General features: G+C 54.9%; 1 protein-coding gene across 5 annotated transcripts in view; it reads right to left on the bottom strand.

The window, feature by feature from the left end:
* Positions 1 to 21782, bottom strand: part of SLC26A9 (solute carrier family 26 member 9) — a 29136-nt gene continuing 7354 nt past the window's right edge. The window contains exons 2-21 of one of the 5 annotated variants that reach the window (XM_044758372.2): positions 20332 to 20474; positions 17551 to 17690; positions 17339 to 17449; positions 16517 to 16692; positions 14856 to 15020; positions 14135 to 14287; positions 13733 to 13815; positions 12808 to 12955; positions 12406 to 12519; positions 12129 to 12206; positions 11490 to 11585; positions 9671 to 9777; positions 8804 to 8873; positions 8344 to 8436; positions 8095 to 8205; positions 7167 to 7448; positions 6022 to 6076; positions 4928 to 5073; positions 3482 to 3550; positions 1 to 2282 (exon numbers count right to left, since the gene is read on the bottom strand). In XM_044758372.2, the coding sequence (XP_044614307.2) occupies positions 2235 to 2282; positions 3482 to 3550; positions 4928 to 5073; positions 6022 to 6076; positions 7167 to 7448; positions 8095 to 8205; positions 8344 to 8436; positions 8804 to 8873; positions 9671 to 9777; positions 11490 to 11585; positions 12129 to 12206; positions 12406 to 12519; positions 12808 to 12955; positions 13733 to 13815; positions 14135 to 14287; positions 14856 to 15020; positions 16517 to 16692; positions 17339 to 17449; positions 17551 to 17690; positions 20332 to 20456 (2370 nt within the window). In that variant the 5' untranslated portion in view covers positions 20457 to 20474 and the 3' untranslated portion in view covers positions 1 to 2234. Of the gene's footprint in view, positions 2283 to 3481; positions 3551 to 4927; positions 5074 to 6021; positions 6077 to 7166; positions 7449 to 8094; positions 8206 to 8343; positions 8437 to 8803; positions 8874 to 9670; positions 9778 to 11489; positions 11586 to 12128; positions 12207 to 12405; positions 12520 to 12807; positions 12956 to 13732; positions 13816 to 14134; positions 14288 to 14855; positions 15021 to 16516; positions 16693 to 17338; positions 17450 to 17550; positions 17691 to 20331; positions 21282 to 21782 lie in introns of those variants that run through there. The other 4 variants (XM_044758371.2, XM_044758374.2, XM_070497483.1 and 1 more) reach the window with 4 other exon arrangements.

The raw sequence follows: 21782 nt of genomic DNA, 5'->3' as shown, positions 1-21782 counted from the left end.
TTTGTTCACATTTCAAAACCACTTTATTACCAAAATGAACAAAAAGAGAATGGCGTTTAAATTAAATAAATTACACAAATATCTCAAGAGTCCCCGTCTTCCCTGGGAACCATGTCATCACAGGTCAGTATCACTGAGAACATTCAAAAGTATTGAAATTCTGGATTATTTCACTACCTTGCCCTCCTTTCCTGCCTCAATCATGTCCAGAGAGTGGTCTGTGTGATTTTTTTGTGTGTTCTTTCTAAAATATTCTAACAGCGAAGTTTTCTTTAATGTCTGCCCAACACCATGTGTTTCCAATCTTACCTCCACTGTGGGCTCTGTGAGTACTTACACCCTTGGACATGTTTCGGGAAGCCTCCTTGAGCCCCCACTCTGGGCCACGGTGAGTCAGTAATCTCCTTCAGGTCTGGGACTGGCCTGGGGATTAATGGTCACTTCATCAAGTCCTCAGGGGTTCTAGACACTTGATTCAAAGGGGACCTCTGACTTGGATGTCCTGAGGCTCTGTGACGTCCCCCACCTCCTGGGCCTGAGCTGGACTTTGAAGGAGGTGGAATGGGGGAGGGCGAGTTGTCATTGGCTTAGGTTCTTGTCCTCCTGGAATTTGGCACTTCGGGTGCTGGGCACGGTGAATCCCAGATAACATTGTCTTCTGCCTTCCAAGTTTTGAGTTCCATTGGCAGCCAGATGGCATAATGAATTCACAGAGAAGCAATGCTCGGAGGCCAAGAATCTGTTGGATCATTGCCAGCGCCCGCTCCTTTAACTCTAAGAAGACCTGCTAGCTGACCAGCTCACTCAACACTCAGACACACAATGCAGGTCAGGCTGAAGTTGGGAATTGGGACGTTTTTCCAGGTTGAGCCAGCCCAACCTGTTGGGCCGGGATCATGCAGTTGAAGGAGCTCAGGGGAAGCAGTGGGGAGAGGCCAGAAGGTTTTCTGCACACTTCTATGAAAATTTCCCAAACAGTGCAACATGGAACCTATTTATTTTCAAGTCAACAAGGGGGTTCCTCTAGTTACCATCTTATTTATATACATGGAGAACTGAACCCCTCTTCTCATCTTTCGTAGAAGAAGAGGGCCTCAGGTCCTGAGTGTGTTCAGGAATCCTGTGGAGGAAGACCCCGTTCTGCACCTAGCTGGGGGATGCAGCTGGTCCTTGGGGAGCTTTTTCTCTTGTCTAGCTGAAGGATTCAGGCCCAAAGCTGATCATGGAGAGTTAAAATCATTGGTTCTGTGCCAGGTCAAGGCACATTTCCCAAGTGGAGAAGGCATTTCCGAGGTCAAGGGACTGTCAGGGCCCAGGTCCCGCCAGTTTGCCCTGGGTCGGCACTGGCACCCCCGCCCCCTCCAAGTCCCAGGTACAAAGAGAGATTCCTAAAAAGCTTCTGTGCAGAAAAACTGGTATCTGTTGCTAGGTTGCCAGAGGATTCTGCCTGCTACTCCCTATACCTTTTGGGCTCCTCCCCAGTCTCCAGTGGAAAGGAGCAGCCCCTGCGGGCAGGCAGAGTGATAATGTTTCAGGAGGCTGGGGTGACTACCTTGTTGGGCTGCCCCTGGGAGGCAGCTCTGGTGACCTTGAGGGCCCTGGCCACTCCCCAGGCTAGAACCTGATGTGCCGAATAGCAGTGAGGTCTTGGCAGCCTTCAGATGAGGAGGAAGGGGGCACAGTCCCCAAGACAGAGATTTCTGGGTTGTGGGGAGTACATAGTCCCAGGGGTACGGAGCTGCCAGGGAGAGAGCGGGGGCAGCTGGAGAGGGCAAGCCACAGAGTCCCAAGCAAGTGCGTGCCTATGTCCTGTGACAGCGTGACATCATCTGACACAAAGCAGGCCCAAGGACACTTTCGAAGCTTCTACTCCAGGCGAGCACAGTCGTGCTTTCCCTTCTGTTCTTGGCTCACTCTTAAAGTCCGGCAGTCGGGGGGCCCAGCCTCCATGGCAGGGCATGGGTGGGTGCGGTGGAGGGAGAAGAGGCTTGCTCACGGCTGGCCAGGGCCCTGAGGGTCTACAGCAGACTGGAGAGGTGGCTCTCCTCGCTGCTGAGATCAGCCTGCTCTAGAGACGACAGGGAAGGAGAGAGGAGGAGAGGCAGGAGGACGGAGGGGGCTGAAGTCCCGGAGGAGGCGCTCTCCTCCTCCCACCACTCCCACAATCGCAGGCTCAGCCTCCGCGGAAGTTCCGGGTGCCAGGCTCCGCAGGCAGCATGGGGCTGGCTGGGCCCTCACAGGGCAGTCAGGGTTTCTGAGTGGAACATGCTCCCGAACATCTCCTGCAGGGCCCCAGGGAGGAAAAGGGAGGGGAAGGGAGAGCATTAGACCTGCTGGGTTCAGAGGGGCTGCAACCACGAGGTAAACTATGAACCCCTGGCCAGAAAGAGGCATCACGGGTGTGTGTGAGCATGCGTGTGCGTGTGCGTGTGTGAACGGGGGTGAGGCAGGGTCAGCCTAAGAGGTAAACTGGTACAGAGGTGATAAGAGAGGCTGCCTGGAATCTAATTTTGCATCACCTCCCGTGGCTGTGTGACCTTCACACGGCCCGCCCGCTTTGTAGCTTCACTTTCTTCATTAGACAGAACGAGGGCTCAGATCAGATAAGCTCTAAAGTCCTGTCTGCTCTGATAAGCTATTTTGGTTCTATCCAAGTTTTTTTGGAATGTGCTGGAAATTTGACGGGGGCACAGAAATTAGTCTGCCAAATCTTTGTGCCTCTGGCTCTATTTCCTAATGTCTCCTGCATGCCGTCACCACTCATAGAGACGTGTGCAGAGGACCATGGAACTCAGCCCAAAAAGAATGGGAAGAGGCACAAAGTGAGATGTTATTTCCCTAAACTTGGTCATCTGGCTTCTTGTTATTGAGGGCATCGGGGTAGGGCTACTTTTCACGTGAGGACCAGAGGGCCCGGTGGGGATAGCAACACTTCACATCTGCATCTCAGCTCTTGAGGCCACATGTAACAATATTTGTATTCCTAGAATTTGTGCCCGGGACTTCCTCTGACCCTCCCAGAACATGTTCCCTAAGGGCAAGGGTCTTTGTGTCGCTCCCTGCGGCCTGTCCACCCTGTGTCAGGCAAGTAGTAGGTAGCCCGTAAAGACCCGTCGAATTAATGAAAGAAAAATGAGGTGGAGGGGACAGGTATTAGCCATATTCCCCTTAACTCACAACAACAAAAACTGGGGCCCGGGGGTGTTGCATGCCTTGCCCAAGGTCATGTGGTAGATGCGTTGGAGAGTTAAGAATAGATATTAGTTCTCTAGGACTTGGTCCAGTGTCTCTCCCTTCCCCCACGATGCCTTGCAGGGAGTGAGAAGAATTAAGATCTGCTATTAAAAGAAAGATGAGAAAGAAACCTTGTTGCCTTCAAGGTGACTGCTTTGGCTTAAAGGAGAGACAGCCTGGTGAACACCCTGGATTTGAGAGGGTCTCCTCCCCGCCCACCCCCCCCCCCCCCCCCCCCCCAGCGTACCTGCTCTAAGTCCCAGTAGCTGGGGCTGTCCTCGGAGCCATCCAAGGAGAGCTCGGGGTCCACTGCAGCCTGGAGGGGAGACCAGTGCAGAATGAGCTCCAGGGCAGAATGACGATGTCTGGCACAAAGGGCAGGCTCCGGGTGGGCACCGTGTTTTCCAACGCATAAGTCCTCCTCTTGCCCCGTCCCTCCCCTCTCCCCGCTCCCCTGCCTCACAGAATGTAGCCCGCCCTTGGGGGCGGTTTAGAAGATGAGGGCTAGCTGCCTGAGCTCAGGGAATCCGGTTCCCTTCTTGGGGAATCTGTTCCCTGTAAAAGTAGGATAATCAAACTCATTTTGCTGACTTTCTACCTCAGTATGAAAAAGGCGTGTGTGTGTGCAATTTATGTATATGAATATATTCTGTAATATGTAAATATATAATATAAATTCTTTAAAATATATAACTGGTAATAACTGGACATTATTTGTGCAATAACAAATGACGAGGATTCTTCTAGAATCTCCCTGACTTTGCTCTGTAGACAAGGTTCATGGAGCCAGACAGGCCGCTGCGCCTGCACCGTCCCCCTCCGACTGTGGAGGGCGGGCGCCAAGACCCCGTGTTTTCCCGGGCAGCCTTTCAGCGCTTGGAACACATGGCTTCACCTTCATCCGTCTCTTAAAGCAAAGAGCAAATGGTTGCTCTCAGGCCAGAAAAGCCTTTCTTACGACCTACAGAGGGCGGAGGAGGATTTTATCGAGGGCTGGGGCTCAGAGTCTTGGGAGGCCAAGGGCAGAGGCTGAGCTGGGAGGGGACCCTGGGAGGTAGGGGTGGCTGGGGAGGCCTGGGCAGGGACCCCAACGGGGTGGGCTTTTGCTGACTCCTCAGCTTTCTGGAGTCCTCGACAGTGTTATTTGTAGCTCATTTGCATACCACTTACTGAGCTAGTAAATTAAATGTCAAGGAGCTGAGACAAAACTTGGATCCAGCCTCTTCATCCGTCACCAGCCTGAAATCTCCAAGCTCCGCTAAATTAGAACAGGCAGGCTCACCCGCTGCCCTTCCCCATAGCCTCTTCTAGAAAGAGTGAAGGAGCGGGCAGGGGTGAGCAATGCCAGAGTCCTGGGCACAACCTAATGTGCTTTGAGTGTCTGTGTGATCCAGAAATGAATATTAATAGAGGATTTTCCAATATGCAAAGCACTTTCCAGTGACATAAAAGACATAATTATCAGTTAATCTTAAAGCAAAAATAAAAGAAACACCCTGTGAGGTAGGTTGTATTAGTTTAGGGCGTTAGTTTAGGGTGCCCATTCTGAAGATAAGGAAACTGAGACTCAGAAAAGTTAAATGACGGAATTGGTGTTGGAACTCAAACCTCCTCCTGTGTTCTTTCTAATGCCTCCTGGTCCTGCTATTTCAGTGCCCTGGGGCCTAGGATTCCCCAGGGGCGGGGACCTTACCCCTTGAAAGTCACGTCCTGGGGCCACTTCTCTGGCGTTGGCCTGGGCAAAGAGGACGGCATCATGTATGCTGGGAAAGACGTGGTTGCGCTGTAGACACCCGTCTTCAAAGACGCCTCCGTGGCTGATGTCATTGTACACCTGGGCTGGAAGGAGGAAAGGGTCACCTTCAGAAAGACAACGGCCACTGCGGGTGTGAGCTGGCGTGGGGGAGGACGGTGTGAGTGGAGGAGAGAGAGGCCTGAAGGCTGCACTCCCGCTGTACCCTAGGGCCTCGGCATTGCCTTGCAATGTCAGTTCGGTCAGCAGAGGGCAGCATGAGCTTGAGGATGCCGCACCTTCAACCCAGGGCAGAAGGAAGCAGTTTGATTCAGGGAGTCGGCACTTTGTGGGGATTTGAGAGGGACAGGCTAAAACGTCCATGAGGAAGCTGCCAATTCTGTCCCCTGAGGGTCTGTCCTCTTGTTTACCCAGACCTTTCCTGTAGCCTCCAGTGGGTGGGAGAGGCCTCACTCCTACCAGATCCTGAGATGATTTCCTGAGGAGTGTCCAGCGAGGGTGAGAGGAGTCTTCCCATTTGAGCTCTGGAGCACATGCACAGCAGCTCGTGGCCACTGCAGACTCCCTCCCTGAGCGGGGCCTCCACGGAGACTGGGATGTGCTCAGGCAGCCCTGAAGTCGGGCAGGCCCACCGGGACGGCTCTGACCCCGCAGGAAGTTGGGTGTGTGAGTGTGTGCCCCTCCACATTCTCCTGTGTGTGTGTGTATACCTGCCGCATGTCCCCTGCACTCTACACCGGGCTACGACATGGAAACCCGCTGCTATGTGGACGTGTCCTCGGGGCTGTGCGTACGTGCCCTTTGGAGACTGCACGTGTACACAGCTGTGTGTCTGTACTTCCCCTGGATAATTACTGAGCCCCCTATGTGGTCACGCAGTCTGGCCCGTCTCTTCTGACTTGTGTCTCAAGCTCTTCTGAGCACGCAGTAGTTTGGGGGGATGTTGGGTGCTCTCATTTCCACCCCCTCTGTCTTCAGCGTCCCACCAGCTGCCCCCCGCCTCACCCAGGCCCGGAATGTCCTCCTTCTCTTACCGTGAATGTTCGCTAAGAAGACCTGCACGCCGATCTTCCCATAAGTGGAGCTCAGCTAGACGTGTTGGCGAGAGCGGTGGGGTAGGGAGACAAAAGGAAAGGAATGTTCTGAGTGGGTCTCAAAAGTGACTCACAAAACGCACTTCAGAGGGGAAGCCAAACAAATAAGCAATCCTGAGAGCCCTGGCAGTCAAAGATAAAAATAGCAGCGAAGCACCACTTCTCCCTGGAGTGTTGGCTGAGGTCTCCTATGGAAAGTGGGGCGGAAATGGGCTTTGCCAGAGAGGCGGGCACTTAAAGTCCCCATGGCCCCTTCTGACGGGGCCAGATCTTTTCTTCCAGTAGCTTGGATTCTCAGACTCCACCACTTTCCCAACTTTGTGGCTTTAGGCAGAAGCTGGAGGGGAGGACTGAGGCTGGAGAGGCTAGGGCTTCAGCTCAGGGCCACCTGGACTCCAGGTCCAGGCTGGGGAAGCTGAGCCCCGGCTTGGGGGTGGAGCCTTCTGTGCACATGGCTGAGGGCGATGTCAGCCTGTGTGCTCTCTGTTCCCCTCAGTTTCTCTGGGCTGCCTCTGTCTGAGCCAGCTCTGCTGTTTGCTGAGTCCCTGCCATTGGAGGTGTCTGCCCAAAAGTTATCAGATGCGTACATTTATCGAAGGTGTCCCGTGGGCTGCCTGTATGGTCCGAGAAGGTGGGGCACTGATATCAGTTCTTCTCTACTCAGTTGGCCAGAGCCAGCTGATCCTAGAGTGTCTGCATTCGTGTGGGAAGGAACAGCAGACCGTGAATCAGGGTCAAGCTGGACTTTCCTCAGAGGACCCTGGGGTGGGTTTCCGGTGGCCTGCGAGAGAACTCGAGGTGGCTAGAGAGGGGTGCTAGGCCCAGGTGGAGCAGCGGGGCCTGGAGCCCTGGTCTCCCTCTGCAGCCACTCACTGCCTCAAGCTGCCTGGGCCTGCTCTGCGGAGAGCGTCTTTTCTGGTCACGTCTGGGGGAAGGAGGGATCCTTAGGAGCCACTGGCCTCTTTGGCGAGCTTCCTCCCTCAGCTTGTTGAAGTGAATGCTCCAAGGAAAGGGAGTGTGGGAGAGCAGGGGCGTGGGTGAGAGGCTGGCGGTGGGCCTGCGCTCCCTCTGCCCCAGGGCCTCACCTTGGCCAGGGCTTTGATGCCCATCAAGTCCACAAAGCTGACCCCGCTCATGTCAAGGATGAGGGTGTGGAAGGTGACAAAGGGTGGGACACTGGCCAGCATGTCACTGGGTTCAATGGGGATCTCCGCAGAGGCTGGTGGCTCACAGTGGGCAGCCGGGGAGCTGTCAGGGCTGAAGGTGATGTATGACACACTGGCACCATCAGCAGGCGTCTGGTTGTTGTTGGGGTCGGTCGGGGAGGCGTTCTCAAAGTCCTGCTGCAGCTCCTGCAGGGAGACAGTCTGGGGGGCGGGGGGTGGGGCAGTCAGGGATCCACAGCCCGAATCAGACTTTGCGGGGTTGAAGCAGGGGCGAGCAGCATGCAGGTGGAGAACGACTGAACTTGATCCTGGTGAATACAAGCCCCCAACACCCCCGGGCGAGGCATCTCCCAAAGGCCTTTCTTTAGGCAGGACCTGCGCGCTTGGTCTCCCATGACCCAGGCAAGGTCAGAGTACCCTTCCGAGGGAGGTGTTGAAGCCTCAGCCCACTCTGCTCAGCCAGGAAGCCCCTTTGGAGACAACTGAGCTCCTTTTTGCATTTGTCCTGCCTGCCTGGTTCTCCCCAGAACTCCCACACTGCCTCCACCTTGCTGCTCTGGGTTGGCTGCGTACCCCAGGAAATTCACTGCTGCTCCCCTTCTGGGGTTGTTCCTAAGTCCATGGGCCATATCCTATCTTAGCCAGAAAATGGGGGGGCATGGGAGATCCTTGGTTACCCCAGGAGCTGACAGCCCCTCACCGAAGAAGAAGAATTCCCAGTGGCCACCAGGCAATGGTCACAGAGACTTTAAGTCTTTGCCTCGAAGGGTGCTGGCAGGTGGGACATCGGGGGGCAAAACCAGAGAGGGCAGGGGAGAGGACTGGGCTGTTCCTGGACTCAGCTCACCTTGGTTTTCATGAATAGAGACTTCCTCTGTTGTGTGGGCATCCTTCTCTTCTCCTGCCTCTTGAGGTACTTTTGCTTGGCGAGCAACACTTTCTGGGGGTCCACACCTGTCTGCAGGGAGAGAGCCAGCAGCAATCTTGACCTCCGCCCTCTTGGGAGGCAGCCTGCTCTTGGCTCCCAGCACCCTTTCTTCCATCTTCTGGCTGTTCTCTGTCCAGCCACTCTGGTCACCAGAGGACTAGGTCTTACCTTGGCAATGACCTTTTGCCTGAAGATCTCCGAGTTGGCAAAGTAGAGAGGGGAGCAGTAAGTGACAATCCTGACCCCTTTGATTTCCTGGACCTGTAATGGAGAGACTGAGCTCAGGTAGCAGAAGTGTCTTTATTGGCTTTTGTTTTTTTTAAAACCCTCCTCTTCTTGGGGTGGGGGCAGGGCAAAAGAGGGAGGTCTTGGGGCTGGCCCCGTGGCCGAGTGGTTAAGTTAGCGCGCTCTGATGCAGGCAGCCCAGTGTTTCGTTGGTTCGAATCCTGGGCGCGGACATGGCACTGCTCATCAGACCACGCTGAGGCAGCGTCCCACATGCCACAACTAAAAGGACCCACAACGAAGAATATACAACTATGTACTGGGGGGCTTTGGGGAAAAAAAGGAAATAATAAAATCTTTAAAAAAAAAAAAAAGAGGGAGGTCTTAAGCTTGGATTACCCACCCTGTTGTAGGTCTTGGGATTCACATAAATGTCACTGTCCAGGACCTGGGCCAAAGCGTAGCCATTTCGACTGGATGAAGAAGGAAAAGAAAAACCTAAGAGGATGCTAATAGTGAGTGGGCCTGGGACAATGGTGGGGGTGGGGGCTGGGGCAGAGGCAGGGCAGGAGAGGGGCCCTTCCTCACCCCCGGGCTCGGCTTGCTCTGTTTGTCTTTCTGCACTGCAGCTGTGTGCCTGTGGCCTGCGACTGGGCTATAGCTAGAGGGATGACAGGCAGGCCCTTGACATAATTCCCAGATCAGGGCTCAGGGGAGAGAAGACGTAGGGTACATGTCTTAAGGTGACAAGCTTAAGTGGCCTTGAAGTCACCACTTCCTGGTTCCCAGTTCTCCAGAGGAGAAGACAGGGATTCCCTGACATTCAGCATCCTTCCTGCCCTGGCCCACACCCCTTCCTCTGGCCCCACTGGCCTGATCTCTTTATAGGAAGGGCACAGCATCTGTCCTCTGGCCTGGTGTTCCCCTGGGGTGGAGCCCCATTTGGTCTGGGGTCTGGCAGTACCTTTGGAAGGATGCTGAATCAAATCCACCTGCTCTTCCCCAACTTTCTCTGCCCCCCCGTCCCCAAGTCCCCCAAGCCTATGATGGCTCCCTCTGGGGTTTGAAGAATATGGGAAGTCAGACAGCCCAGCCTGTGCCCACAGTCCTGCCTGGGCTGGGTTCTTCTCAAGCCTGGCAGCACCTCGAGTGCCAGGCCCAGAAGGTGGGAAGGTGTGGAGGGCTGGGTCAGGCCTCAGCATGGGAGCCCTTGGCAGGCTGGTCTGGAGGCCCCACCTGCTGTGCCTTGAGGGGAGGGGTTGTTACTTACAATTGGGTCTGGAAGACCACGACGAGGACGGAGAAGGCGACACCCACCGCCACACCATACGGCAGGCTCAGGAAGAAGGAGGAGAGGAAGCTCACCACCCAGATACACTGTGAGGAGAGAGAGGTCAAAGCAGGCCTGGGGAGAACACTGCCACTTTCGGGAAGTCTTCCTGGGTTAGCCAAGGCCCTTCCCTGCTAGCACAACCTCAGATCGGCCCTTCTGTTTTCATGGTATTTTTGCACTGTTTTATGTATTTATGTTTGGTTACACTTGCTCACGTCTTCTAGACTGAGTGTGGCTCCCTGACCTTGTTGGGTTTTTAGTAGACAACCCCAGCACACAAGGGGGCAACATGGCGGAATGACAGAGCAGGAGTCTCGGGTGAGTTGGGCCAGGTTCCGAGTTCCCTTCTCCTCCCTATCAGCTATGTGAGCAGGAGTTGCCTGACGCACAGAGGAGGAGCACTCACGCCTGCTTCCTGAAGCAGTAAAGAGGTGAGGAGCCGGAAGGTCCAGGCCCCAGCCCAGTGATGGGCGCCCAGCGGGCGGACAGCAGTTCCCTTTCTCATCTAAGAAGTGTGTAAGCCGGCCTCGGGCTCCGACGCTTCCTGGTCTGATGGCCTGGGGCCTGATTGTGCGGGTGGGGGCAGGATTGGATGTAGTTTTGATAGTTTCCCCATGTAGTCCTTTAGAGCCCCCCACATTCCTCTAAAGGAAGTGTCTGCCCGCATTCCTATAGGGAACTGTGAAGCTCAGATGGAAACCCAAAGCACTGTGTGTTATCAGGGACTGTGGTCATGGGGCGGGGGCGGGAGGGGGGCGTTGTTGGGATGTGGTGAAAGCAGATCCTTGGGGCGGGAGGTGGGTCATCATTGTTCTCCCTGTCCTCATTGCTCACCCAAGAGGGGATGGTGAGGGACCACTCACTTCTCTGGCTTTAAGGATTTCCTTCCTGTGTCACGCAGGTGAGCTTCCTCCCCCACGAGCCCGAACAGCCCAGAGGTTTGCAGTCTAAGGCTTGGGATTTCCAATCCTCACTCTACTACTTACTACTTCTGTGGCTTTTGGCAAATTACTTAACCTCTCTGAGCCGCGGTTTCATCATCTGGAAAGGAGGTTAGTAAATCCTCTGTCACACGTTCTGGTGGGGCTTACGCAGGGATAAGGCAGTGTCGTCAGACCATGGTAGCTGTGTTACTACTGTGCAGTGGACGAGGTGCTGGGAGTGTCAGTCAAAAGAAGCCCTGTCTACTGATTGCTTTGTGGTTCCACGGTGCTTTCCCACCCTGCTCTCATTTATCCCTCAGAGCCAGTGTGTGACGCAGCCACGACTCCCACCCCATCACCCACGAGGAAACAGCTCCAGAGAAGTCTGGTGACTTGCTCAAGACCCTGGGCCACTGGCTGTATGTTCTAGTGCTTTTTTTCTAAAACAATTTCTTTTTGCTTTCTATAAATCATAAAAATAATAATAGCTAAGTTTTATTGAACACAAGATACAATTCAGACAATGTGCTCCTTACTTGTATTATCTCATTTCTCCCTCATAAGCATACCTAAGGGGGTAGAGAGTGTAGAGTGCCTGTTTCATAGAGGAGGCAGCTCTGACTCAGAGGTTAAGGGGCTTGCTATTGGCCATGGGGCCAGTGCCGGCTGAGTTAGGATTTGAACAAAGGATGTCTCACTCCAAAACCGGGGTTCTAAACACTTGGTTATGCTAATTAGGGAGCAGCCACCCAGAGGGCTGGCGGAGAGGAGAGCTGGCAGGGTGAGGGACGGGAGGAGGGCAGGGGCACAGCGGGGAGCCGCCCAATACCTACACAGTCCAGCTTGCTCCTCCTCCACAGGTAGTAGGGGTCGGCAAGTTGCTTGAGGGAGTTCTTGAGGTTGACAGCTATCAGGGCTCCTAGCACAGACTGGGGAAGCAGCACATTGTTCCTTGTCACCTGAGATGTCCCCTTCTTCCTGTCCTTCCTACAGACACCTGACCCTGGAGCCTGGCAGGACACAGCTGGATCCCCAGAACACCTCCCAGGGCAGAGCCCCCAAGTCTCTGCATGCAGTCTTAGCCTAGGCACACATGTGCTCGAGCCACGGGCCAACCCTGGCCCCATCTTTGCCCCTCTTCTCTTCCCTCGTCACCAGACGGCCATGCCTGGAGCCCTTCTAGCCATAAACACTGGTTGGGGAATCAGCTCTGAGCTCAGAAGGCTGGAGTTTGAGACCAGCCCTGCACTGGTGAGCTGTATCACCTTGGGCAGATCACTTAGACTCTTTCAGCCTCAGTTTCCCTCATCTATAACATGGGGAGAGTAAAACCTGCATTGTCTGTTTCACAGATTGTAATCAGGACAAAGGGTGACAATGATGGCACTTGGTAATCTGTCAATGCTACACGGCTCTTAGGGATTGTTCTTACTGGAGTCTCGCTGGCCTCTGCTCTCCCACGGGGCTCTTACCTTGGGGAGGGCGTACAGATAGGATCCCAGGACCAGCATGGTGATCATCACCACCAGAGACACACACAGGCTCGCCACCTAGTCAGAGAGAGAGTTGGGAATAGGGAGCAGGGGTGAAATTCTTGCTTTCGATTTATTTTCAATGGCTGCCCTTGGTGGAGCGGGCACGAGGGACAGGGGCAGTTTGGAGAAGCAGCTTACAGGTGCCCGGGCTTCTCTGGGGCAATTGTTCTGCTATCCTCCCGCCCCTCCCCAACTCTCCTGGTACAGAACTCACCTGGGATTTTCCTCCAGCTCCATCTACAGCCAGAGTGACGGAAAGAGCACAGCAAATGACATGGATTTTAAAAAAGGAGCCAAAGAAGTTGCTGCAGCCCAGGGCAATCATCTCCTGTGGGGACAGGGGCAGGACCAGAAGCTGGAGGTTGGGGCAGCAGGGTATGGACCAAACAGAGTTGGCCATGCAAGCTGGACCTTGGGCCTAGGACTTGAAAGTGACCCTATTGCTATAAATCTATGCTCCCAATCAAGCAGAAGTCAGTTCTTGGGGCCAGAGAGCCCTCCCCACTGGCCTGCAGCCTGCCTCACCTCAGCCCAAAGAGCCCCAAGATATCTCTTGCCAGGCCTCTGTGGGCCCTGGCCCATCCTGATCAGCCCTGCTGGGGGTGGCCGGACCTACCTGGTTAGAATCCACGTCATAGCCATGTTTGCTGGCCAGGGTCCTCCCCATAGCCAGGTTGATGACGTAGCCCACAATGGCCAGAGAGAAGGCTGTGCCAATCATATCCTTCCACTGAGAAACCACAGGCGACACGGGAGTGGGGAACCTGCCGAGGAGCCAGAAAGGAGGCAGGGCCCAAGGGTGTGAGGAGACGGAAGGCACTGTGGCCTTCATCAACCCACAGGGACCAGCCAGTCCCCACTGTGGACCAGGTCTTCCCACGAGTTACCCCTTCCAGTCTGAATCCTCAGTTCAACGCTGAGGGTAGCTACCCTTGCTCCTGTCGATGAAGCAGGAAACCGAGGCTTAGAGAATCTGACTCGTCCAAGGTCACAGAGCCAGTCAGTGGTGGGGCCTCATTTGTTGATGCCCAGATCCTGGGCTCTTTGTGCTTACCAGTCCCCAGCGCCCAGCCCCCCAGTGCTGTGAGCCGAGCCCCCCCAGCGCCCCAACTTGCCTGCTCCGCTTCTGCAGCACTTGCACTGCCCTCGCCCTCCCAAGGCCCAGCGTGGCACAGACTGGGTGCTGAGTGGATTTTGTTGATCCTAACGGCTTCCTTTCCACGTGTATAAAAAGAGCCAATGCCTTATTACAAGGCAAAGAGCCAGAAAAGGGCTGATCAGAGAGGCATTGCTTGAACAGCATCTATCGAATGAGACTTTGGGGAGAGTGTCAGTTAAGACTCACTGTTCATGGAACAGCCAGCACTGGCTGGTTGTGTCGCTCTTCTTCATAATGTGTAACAGTGATAAAGCACATGAGCTCAGCGCCATCGAGTTTAGAATGCACTTTCACAGGCTCGTCTCATGTCAGTCTCTGAGCTCAGGCCTTTGTGGGGAGTGCAGTGGGGGTGGGGCCAGGCTTCCTGGCTACCTGGACTCACCCATGTTGGATCTCTCCCACAATCTGCATGTGATACTTTTTGGGCATCTTATAGCTCCCGGAGATAGCCGTTGCCACCACCACCTGCAAGCCCCAAAGTGGAGAATGAGGATTGGCTCTAAGTTGGGGCCAGGGCAGGGGCCTCTCCCAAGCCTCCCTTTGCTCTGAGGACCCCAAATCCCACTCCTCTGCCTCCCTGAGGGGGAACAACCTGAGGAGCGGGAAGAGTGGGAGCTGTACACAGGGCATGGAACGGATTCACCCTGACTTCCTGCCCCACCGGCTCCCTGTTGGGGTGGTGAGGGTGGGTGGGGGTTCCCTTGGCCCTGGCTGGAACTGGATTCCTTTTATCACGGCCTCTCCAGCTTGGCCCCCAACACCTCAGTCCTGGCAGGGTCCTTACCACAATCATCTCTGTGGGGATGGGGAAGCGGATCTTGTGCATGTAGCGAGCATTGAGTTCCTTCACCAGCATCAGGAAGGCACCGCTGATGAGGGCGAAGATGAGCGAGGCGATGTTGGTGTCGGGGAGGCCTTTGCAAATGTCAATGAAGGTCTAGGGGAGACAGCACCGTGCTCCTGGGCTCCCACCTCCTCTTCCCATACCAGCCCCACCCCTGGGTTTCTGATCCAGTGCGGGGACGTCGTCAGTGCTAACGGAGGCATACAAAAGCAGACTCTAGACCCTGGTCATCAACACCATCCCATCGTCCACCCCCTTTCCCAAAGGGCACGTTGGGAGTCCACGCTGGGATGGGAATGCAGATTCCCTTTCTCTTTCTCTAGAAAGGATTCAAACTAAAGGAGGAGGGGTGGAGATTAGACATATGGAATGACTTCCCAGGCAGGGAGGGGTTGAGGCCCTGGATTGGGGAACTGATGGAGAGTGTACATGTCCTTTTCTGCAGGGATTCACCACAGAGAACCTCAGCAATCCCTCAAGGTCATGTGTTCGACCCTCCCTTCCAAAGTGGGAACCCCCTGGGAATCCTCTCTGAACAATGGGTCAGCCAGCTCTTGCTTGAGAACGTCTCACAATGAGCAGCTCACAACTTCTTAAAACAGTAAGCTCATGTGTCTGCTCGAGCCCCTCCCCATTTGCAGGGGTGCATTCCCAGACTCACAAAGACAATGGACCCTGGGCCTGCGTAGGAGGGGATGGTCAGCCCAAAGATGTACTTGAGCACCGAGATCAGGATCTGCAGGCCAGCGGCCGTCATGAAGCCCCGGATGAAGGACTCGGAGAGGTAGATAGCCACAAAGCCGAACTGGACGAAGCCCAGGCCCATCTGTGAGGAGGGGTGGGGGGAGATGAGAAGGGTCAGCAGCTCGCACACCTGCCTGACCCAAACTCAGGGCTGGAGTTCCACGCAGCAGCTCTGCGGAGTGAGCCCCTTGTGACCTTGTCTTGCCCCGTACTGTGCCAGCACACCTTTAGTCCCTTTGGGACATGGGCCTCTTGTCACTCCACCCCTCTGGCTTCAGTTTCCTCATCTAGAAAATGAACCTGGCCCTCCTCCAGAGTTTCCTCTCTCAGTAGATGACACCACCATCCACCTAGTTGGCCAGCCCAAAACTTGGGAGTCATCCTCCCTCACCTCCCACATCCAATCTATCACCAAGCCCTGTTAACGCTCCTGGCGGAATGTTCCTTAAATCTACCCCCATCTCCACGGCCGCCTCCCAGGTCTCGGCCCTCAGCATTCTTGTCTGCATAGTCTCCCAACAGGTCCCCTGCCTTGATTCCAATCCGTCTCCCACCCATCACCTCTGTAGCCCAAATGATCCTTGTAAACTGCCAGTTGGACCCAAAGCTGCTGCTTAGGGGACAGACCCTAGACATCACTGTCTGGCCCCTGCCAACCTTTCTAGCCTCTTTTCTGGCCTGCCCCTTGAAGGCCCTCTGCCCTCCAGCCACACCAAACTCCTTGCCTTGTCATTCCCTGGTCAGTTCACACTCTCTCAGGCTCAGTGCTTTGGGGTGCCATTCCCTCTGCCTGGCCTGTCCTTCCGTGCCGTGTTCATTTGGCTACTGGTCAACTTCCACTCATCCTTGGAGACTCAGGTCAAAGGTCACCTCCCCTCCTGGAGGAGAGGCCTGCCCTGACTCTCTCTTTGATGTCCCCACAGCTGTTTGTACACAGTTGTCTTATGCTGCTTATCTCTGTGCCTACAAATTTATCTGTTGACGTGGCTGCTTCCTCTGCTGGGCTGGGAGCTCCTTGAGAACCGGGCCTCTTTCTTACTTATCTTTTATCCCCAGGGCCTAGCTCAGTTCCTGGCACAGTGAAACAACCAAAAAATATTAACTGAATGAGTGAATGGATGAAAGGTGCCCTCTGAGGTTGCTTCCTGCTCCTGCCTCTGTCATGCCGTGTTCCCTTCATAACTCCTAGCAGAGTCCTTTGCATGTGGTGGAGAAGCAGTTTATGTCACAGGTGATGCTGTGGCGTGGAGCAGAGAAAGCTGGGGGGGGGAATCAGGGGTCTTAGAGAAACCGGAAAACTGTGCTGGCAGAGAGGTGGGCACTGGAAAGGGCAGTGGAGAGAGGCCATGAGTCTGACGGTGGTTGACTCAGGGCAGTTTTATTAGGTGCAGACGCTGGTCTCATGGGCCTGGTGGAGGCAGAGGAGGAGATGCTCTGACTTTTCAAGGCCATTTGTGGCCCCGGGAATGGGGAAGAGGGAGGAGGTAGAGCCCTAAATCAACTTTAACGTCAAAACTGGGGCTTTGAGGCAGGGGTGGGGCGGGCTGATTCCCTCCCGAGCTGGGGCTGTCCCCTCACCTGGATGATGGCAGTCAGGCAGGCTAGCGTTGCTGACACGTGCAGCCTCTCGGCCTCCATGGCCGCTGTGTCCACGTAGCTCTCATTGGTGGCATTGTCGAAGACCCGGAATTTCGACTCTGGGGCCAGCTGCAGACAGACGTTACCCACCAGGATGCTGATAACGGCAAAGGTACCTGTAGTGCCCACCCAGCCGGCAGAAGTCAGAAGTTTGGACCACACCCACGAAAACCAGAAAGGGGCCCAGGGATGCTCCCGACCCCCAGGGGGATGGAGCCCCATGCCTCCAGGGCTCCTCTCCAGCATAACCACCACTCACATCTCACCACGAGCTACACTTTTCAAGGGGCTTTCACCTCAACTCTTATTTCATTGGACACGTAAGGAAATGAGCTTGGAAATGCAAGCAGAGCCTGACCCAGAAACAGGCCTTGTGGCCAGGCCATTTTCTCCATCTCGCTCTGCACCAGAGAGCTCAAAAAGTCCCTCCAGTGGCCTGCAGGGTCCAGCCTGGGAGTTAGATGATGATTTCTCCCATCTGTTTAGCACTTTATGGCATATGGTATACCTTGTTCTGCCAAGTCTTCCACACAGTCCAGGGAGGGAGACTGGACAGGTAATGCTGACTGAGTGTGCGGAAGCTAAGTGGTTTCTCCAAGGTCACAGAGGACCTGGGACTGACACTCACAGTGACAGTCTTTCCAGGGTTGACCAGTACCAACTAGAGGGGACTCAGATGGAAAATCACCCGAACGCCCTTTGCCACCCCACCCGTCCTCGTGGTCCAGGTCATCCCGCTTGCTGAGAGGGGAGAGGCCTCACCTGGCACCATCTGGTGTATGCCCCCCAGGAAGAAGTAGGTCAGGAGCGGGAAGAAAGAGGAGTAGAGGCCGTTGACTGCAGGGAGGTTGGCCAGCAGAGCAAACGCCATGCCTGCAGGGGACAGAGGCTGGAGGCTCGCGGCACGGCTGGGCTATGGGGGCTACGGGTGGGCGGGAGGGAGAGGAATAGGCCTGGCCGAGGGGACCCCTCACCTTGGGGGACCTGGATGCATCCACCGCTGAGGCCGCCAAGCAGGTCGGGGACCAGGTAGTCTTTGATCTTGTACTTGGGAAGCCAGGAGAGCACGGGGAGCAGCCCAAACACCGCAGCTTTGACTTTAGCTGGGGAACATCTGGAGGGAAGAGTGCAGGTTTCCAGTCAGCACTGCATGGCCAGACACGCAGAGTCAGTGAGGGATTACAGTGCCCTGTTCCCGGTCATCCGCTCATTCATTCACTCATTCCTTCAAACTCCACCGAGCACACGCACGGTGCAGTGTGTGGGGATCCTGAGGAGAAGACACGGGGACTTTCTCCTGGGTGTCGTCAACACACCCAGGGTATCAGCTGGAGGTCTGGGAAGTCTACAAGGCTTGGGTTAAAGTCATGGGCTTTTGTGGCAGCCTAGCCTTCTGAGAGGTCAAGTCTGGTCCCCACGCCAGATGGCCTTTCTCATCTGACTGAACACAGGCCCGGGCTCCCTGTTTTGGCTCCGACAGCATTCCGCACACCCTGTGTTGTAGTTACGTGTTTTTCATCTCTCTCTCTCTCTAGACAGCAGACCCACCGTGGTGAGAAGTCTGGCTCTCTTACTCGTCTTTGTCTACCTTGTGCATTACACTGGGGTGCTTAGTAAATATTTGTTGAATAAATGAATGAGTGAGAGGACGGGCTGGTATTGAAACTCGGCCCAAGTAGGAGCTGCTGCCATCTTTCTTGGAACTTCCTCCAAAAGGAAGGCTCCACTGTCCCTGAGGGTGCACCTCTGCTGACCCACCCTGTTACGTGCGGTGATTTCAGGGCCTGACCTCTTTCCCCTGTTAGTTCATCCGCTGGGGAGGGAAGCCTGGGGAGCTGTTCGTTGGTCAATGCAGGGTGGGGAGAGTTGATCCCTGCCCTGTTTGTTGAACATCTTGAGGTCCTTTCACAGGGACTCGGGAGCGGTAGGAACAAGGGCCTACTCACTCAGGGTGACAGCTGGCAGATTGATGACTGGAAGGGGTGGGAGGCTTTTCTTTTCCCAGTTGAGGGAACTCAGATACTCAGGGCCCATCCGGTGACTCACTGGCCTGCTCTGATTAGGCCTCCTTTCCTGCCCAGCACCAATTCTTCCTCTTTGCCGTTGCTCAACAATAGCAACACTGGGTCCCCTGGATGTCACCCAAGACCAAAATCAACACAGATGATGCTTTGTCCCCTGTGAAGTCTGGGCAGATTTTCTCTCCCCACCGACATTCCGTGGAACGGCATCACCATCAACATCTGACTCCCTGGTCTCCTTTGGGGCAGGTGGGTACCTCTCCAATGCCTGAGATGGTGGACAGCAAGTGGGACTGGTGGTAAATAGCTTAAAGCATCTCTAAAACCTTTTCCTAAGAGAGAAACTAGCCCTGCAGGAACTCTCTCAGGTTTGTCGCTGGCAGGGAAAACGGGAACCATGAATAGTGAGCTGGCTAGGGGAAGAAAAACGCTCGTCCATGCCCAGCCTTGCTTGCAAGCCTGCCACATGTTGAGCAAAGCAATCTGAAGCCTAAGAGAAGAGCTGGAAACAGAAGCTGTACAGAGGCTACAGAGGCTAAGAGGGAAGTGGACAGAGGGATTAGCTTTCTAGACATTCATTCACTCATTAAACAAATATTTATTGGCGCACCTTTTGGGTGCCACGTACGGTTCAAGGCTCTCGTGCCAGCCTCACGGGAATTGTTAGTTCCCTGCATCTCTTTATAGTTTTCGTCATCCTAATCTTTTGGGACAACAGCAGATACCCTCATCTCTTCAGCACAGAAAAAACCCAAACTTAAACTCCGGGCATCAAGGCTGGCGGAGCCCACCTGTCCGAGGATACAGCTGTGGGGACAGTGCCTGAACACTGGGCGCCAAGGCCTTGGCAGAGATGGAGCCTCCCAGGTGAAATAGGGTTGGGCCGGAGCTTTTAGTGAAGACTCAAGTGGGTGATTCCCCTGGCCTGAACCAGTTCCACCTGCATCTCCACTTCAGCCATTGCCAGTGACCTGGATCCAGGTAACTGAATCAGCTGTTTCCCCAGGGGAGTGAGGAAGAGCAAGCCAGCTCACAGTGAGGCCTGAGCAAGGTCTGCCAAAAGTCTGGGAAGGGGGAAGGTGGCACTGGTGGCCTCGGGCTCCGGAGTATGGGTATGGATCACCTTGAGGAGCCCTTCCTTAGAGGTGAGATTTCACTACCCACCAGCACAGTTCCAGGGATCTAAGAGTGGAAAGAGTCTAGGGGTTGGTAGGATCACATCCTGGTAGGTACCCCTTAGGGGAGCCCATGAATTTAGGGGCCGCCTTTGGGCATTCTCTGGGCCAGGAGAAGGAAGGAGCATCCAGGAGGCAAAGAGGACAAAGGGCATGGGGTGGTGGTGGCTTCAGATTTTTCTTGATAAGGAGGGGATAGGACATTGAAGTAGGGTCTCTGATGCTCCCTGTCCCCCATGCACAGCATGTCCACCTCCAGCTCCCTTGAGAACTCAAGAGAGACTTGAGTGGACTGAGAGTGTGGGGAGGCCTCATTGGGGGCTGGGATGCCCTACACTCTTCTGAAGCTGTGCTGGTCCTTGCTCCTACTCCCCACCCCCCATGGGGGTCTCAATACAGACAAGGTTGTAGGATCTTAAATTCAGGGTTCCAAACCTCCCCTCCCCAGGGCTTCCCCAAGGCCCGTCTTAGGGGTACTGGTGCAGGAACTGTGTCCTGCTGCTGGGAGGATTTTGCTGGAGAGCAGAGGAAGAGGGGTCTGGGCTCTGGGCCACTTTACCTGAAGGTGTTGAGAAGTTTCTCTCCCACTGGGTATGTCCGGTCCTTCTTTTCAAACTCGTCATCGAAGAGGGTGAGAGAGTATGCGGCTCTGTCTACCACGTAGCGAGGCCTAGGCTGGCTCATGTCTGGGGCATTTACGAGCTTTGGGAGAAGCAGAGTAGGGAGGATGAGGGGCATCCCTCCCTTGTGCCAGCTTGGGCCTTCTCTTGCTAGTCCTCGCTGCAGCAGAGTTTTATTCTGGTCTTCTCCGCCCCCAGCCAGCAAGGTGCCTCCCTTCCCTCTTCCAAGTCTTTCCGTCAGACTCACTTCTTTTGGTGGCCTTCCTTCTCAGGCACAGATGATGCACACACTTGCCCTGGCTGTTTTGCTTGGTGCCCGGCAGATGGCTGGCACTCCACACCTGTGACATCACTGCCACCCCCACCGGACACCAGACAAAAAGGAGGTGGGAGCACAAGGGCAGGAGTCACAGCTGGGATTCATTCCCTGCCCAAGCCCCCAGTCCTGGTGCCCGCTAAGCCCCTCTTCTTCCTCAGGCCTCAGTTTCCCTGGCAGAAAGGCTCATGCCCTTCAGCTTGGAAGAAATAGAGAAAAAAGCCTGCCCAGAGGCAGGGGGATGGCTGAGGTGACCTCAGGAGGACCCTTCTTGAAGGAGATGCTTAGGACTTCACCAACAGTTTTCCCGGAGTGTGGGGGGAGACAATGGCATGTTTGGAGAAATCAGGATGGTCTGGCAGCTGGCTCTCCCACGCCTTCCTGTGCCTAACCTTTCCCCCACCCTTGTGTATGGTGTTTCTCTCCTCCCTGCTTTTTGCGCAACCTTGCTGACGTTCTGGGAGCTGAGCAGGGCAGAGCTAAGTGCTAGGGCCCTTGAGGCCCAGAGGAGCTCCCTGTGGGAGCCTGCCCTCTCCCTCCTCCGATACTGGTCCCCCTCCTGCCGCCTGGAGGGCCTCAGAGGAAGATGGGGGAGAGGACAGAGGTGAGGCAGTCTCAGAGGGAGGATGTACATTTGCGGGGTGGGGAGGGTGGGGTGGCTATGGCCAGTTTGGCAAAATGGGGTGGAAAGTGAGACACCGCACAGGGGGCTAGGAATGCCCCTCACTTCATAGGGGAGAACCTGGGTGCTTGGGGGTTATCAGAGGGGAGCAGGCTGGTTGATACTTTTTGTGGAAAAGAAAATGGGGGAGGAAAAATAAAATCTTAAAAAAAAAAAGGCGGCTGGCCCCGTGGCCGAGTGATTAAGTTCACACGCTCCGATTTGGTGGCCCAGGGTTTTGCCAGTTTGAATCCTGGGCACCGACATGGCACCGCTCATCAGGCCATGCTGAGGTGGTGTCCCACATGCCACAACTAGAAGGACTCACAACTAAAAATGCACAGCTATGTACCGGGGGGCTTTGGGGAGAAAAAGGAAAAATAAAATCTTAAAAAAAAAAAAAAGAAAAGAAA

The sequence above is a fragment of the Equus asinus genome, chromosome 25 (assembly GCF_041296235.1).
Source record: "Equus asinus isolate D_3611 breed Donkey chromosome 25, EquAss-T2T_v2, whole genome shotgun sequence".
Classification (NCBI taxonomy): domain Eukaryota; kingdom Metazoa; phylum Chordata; class Mammalia; order Perissodactyla; family Equidae; genus Equus; species Equus asinus.
The sequence above is the reverse complement of the archived record's forward strand: the minus strand, read 5'-3'. Positions and strand labels throughout refer to the sequence as shown.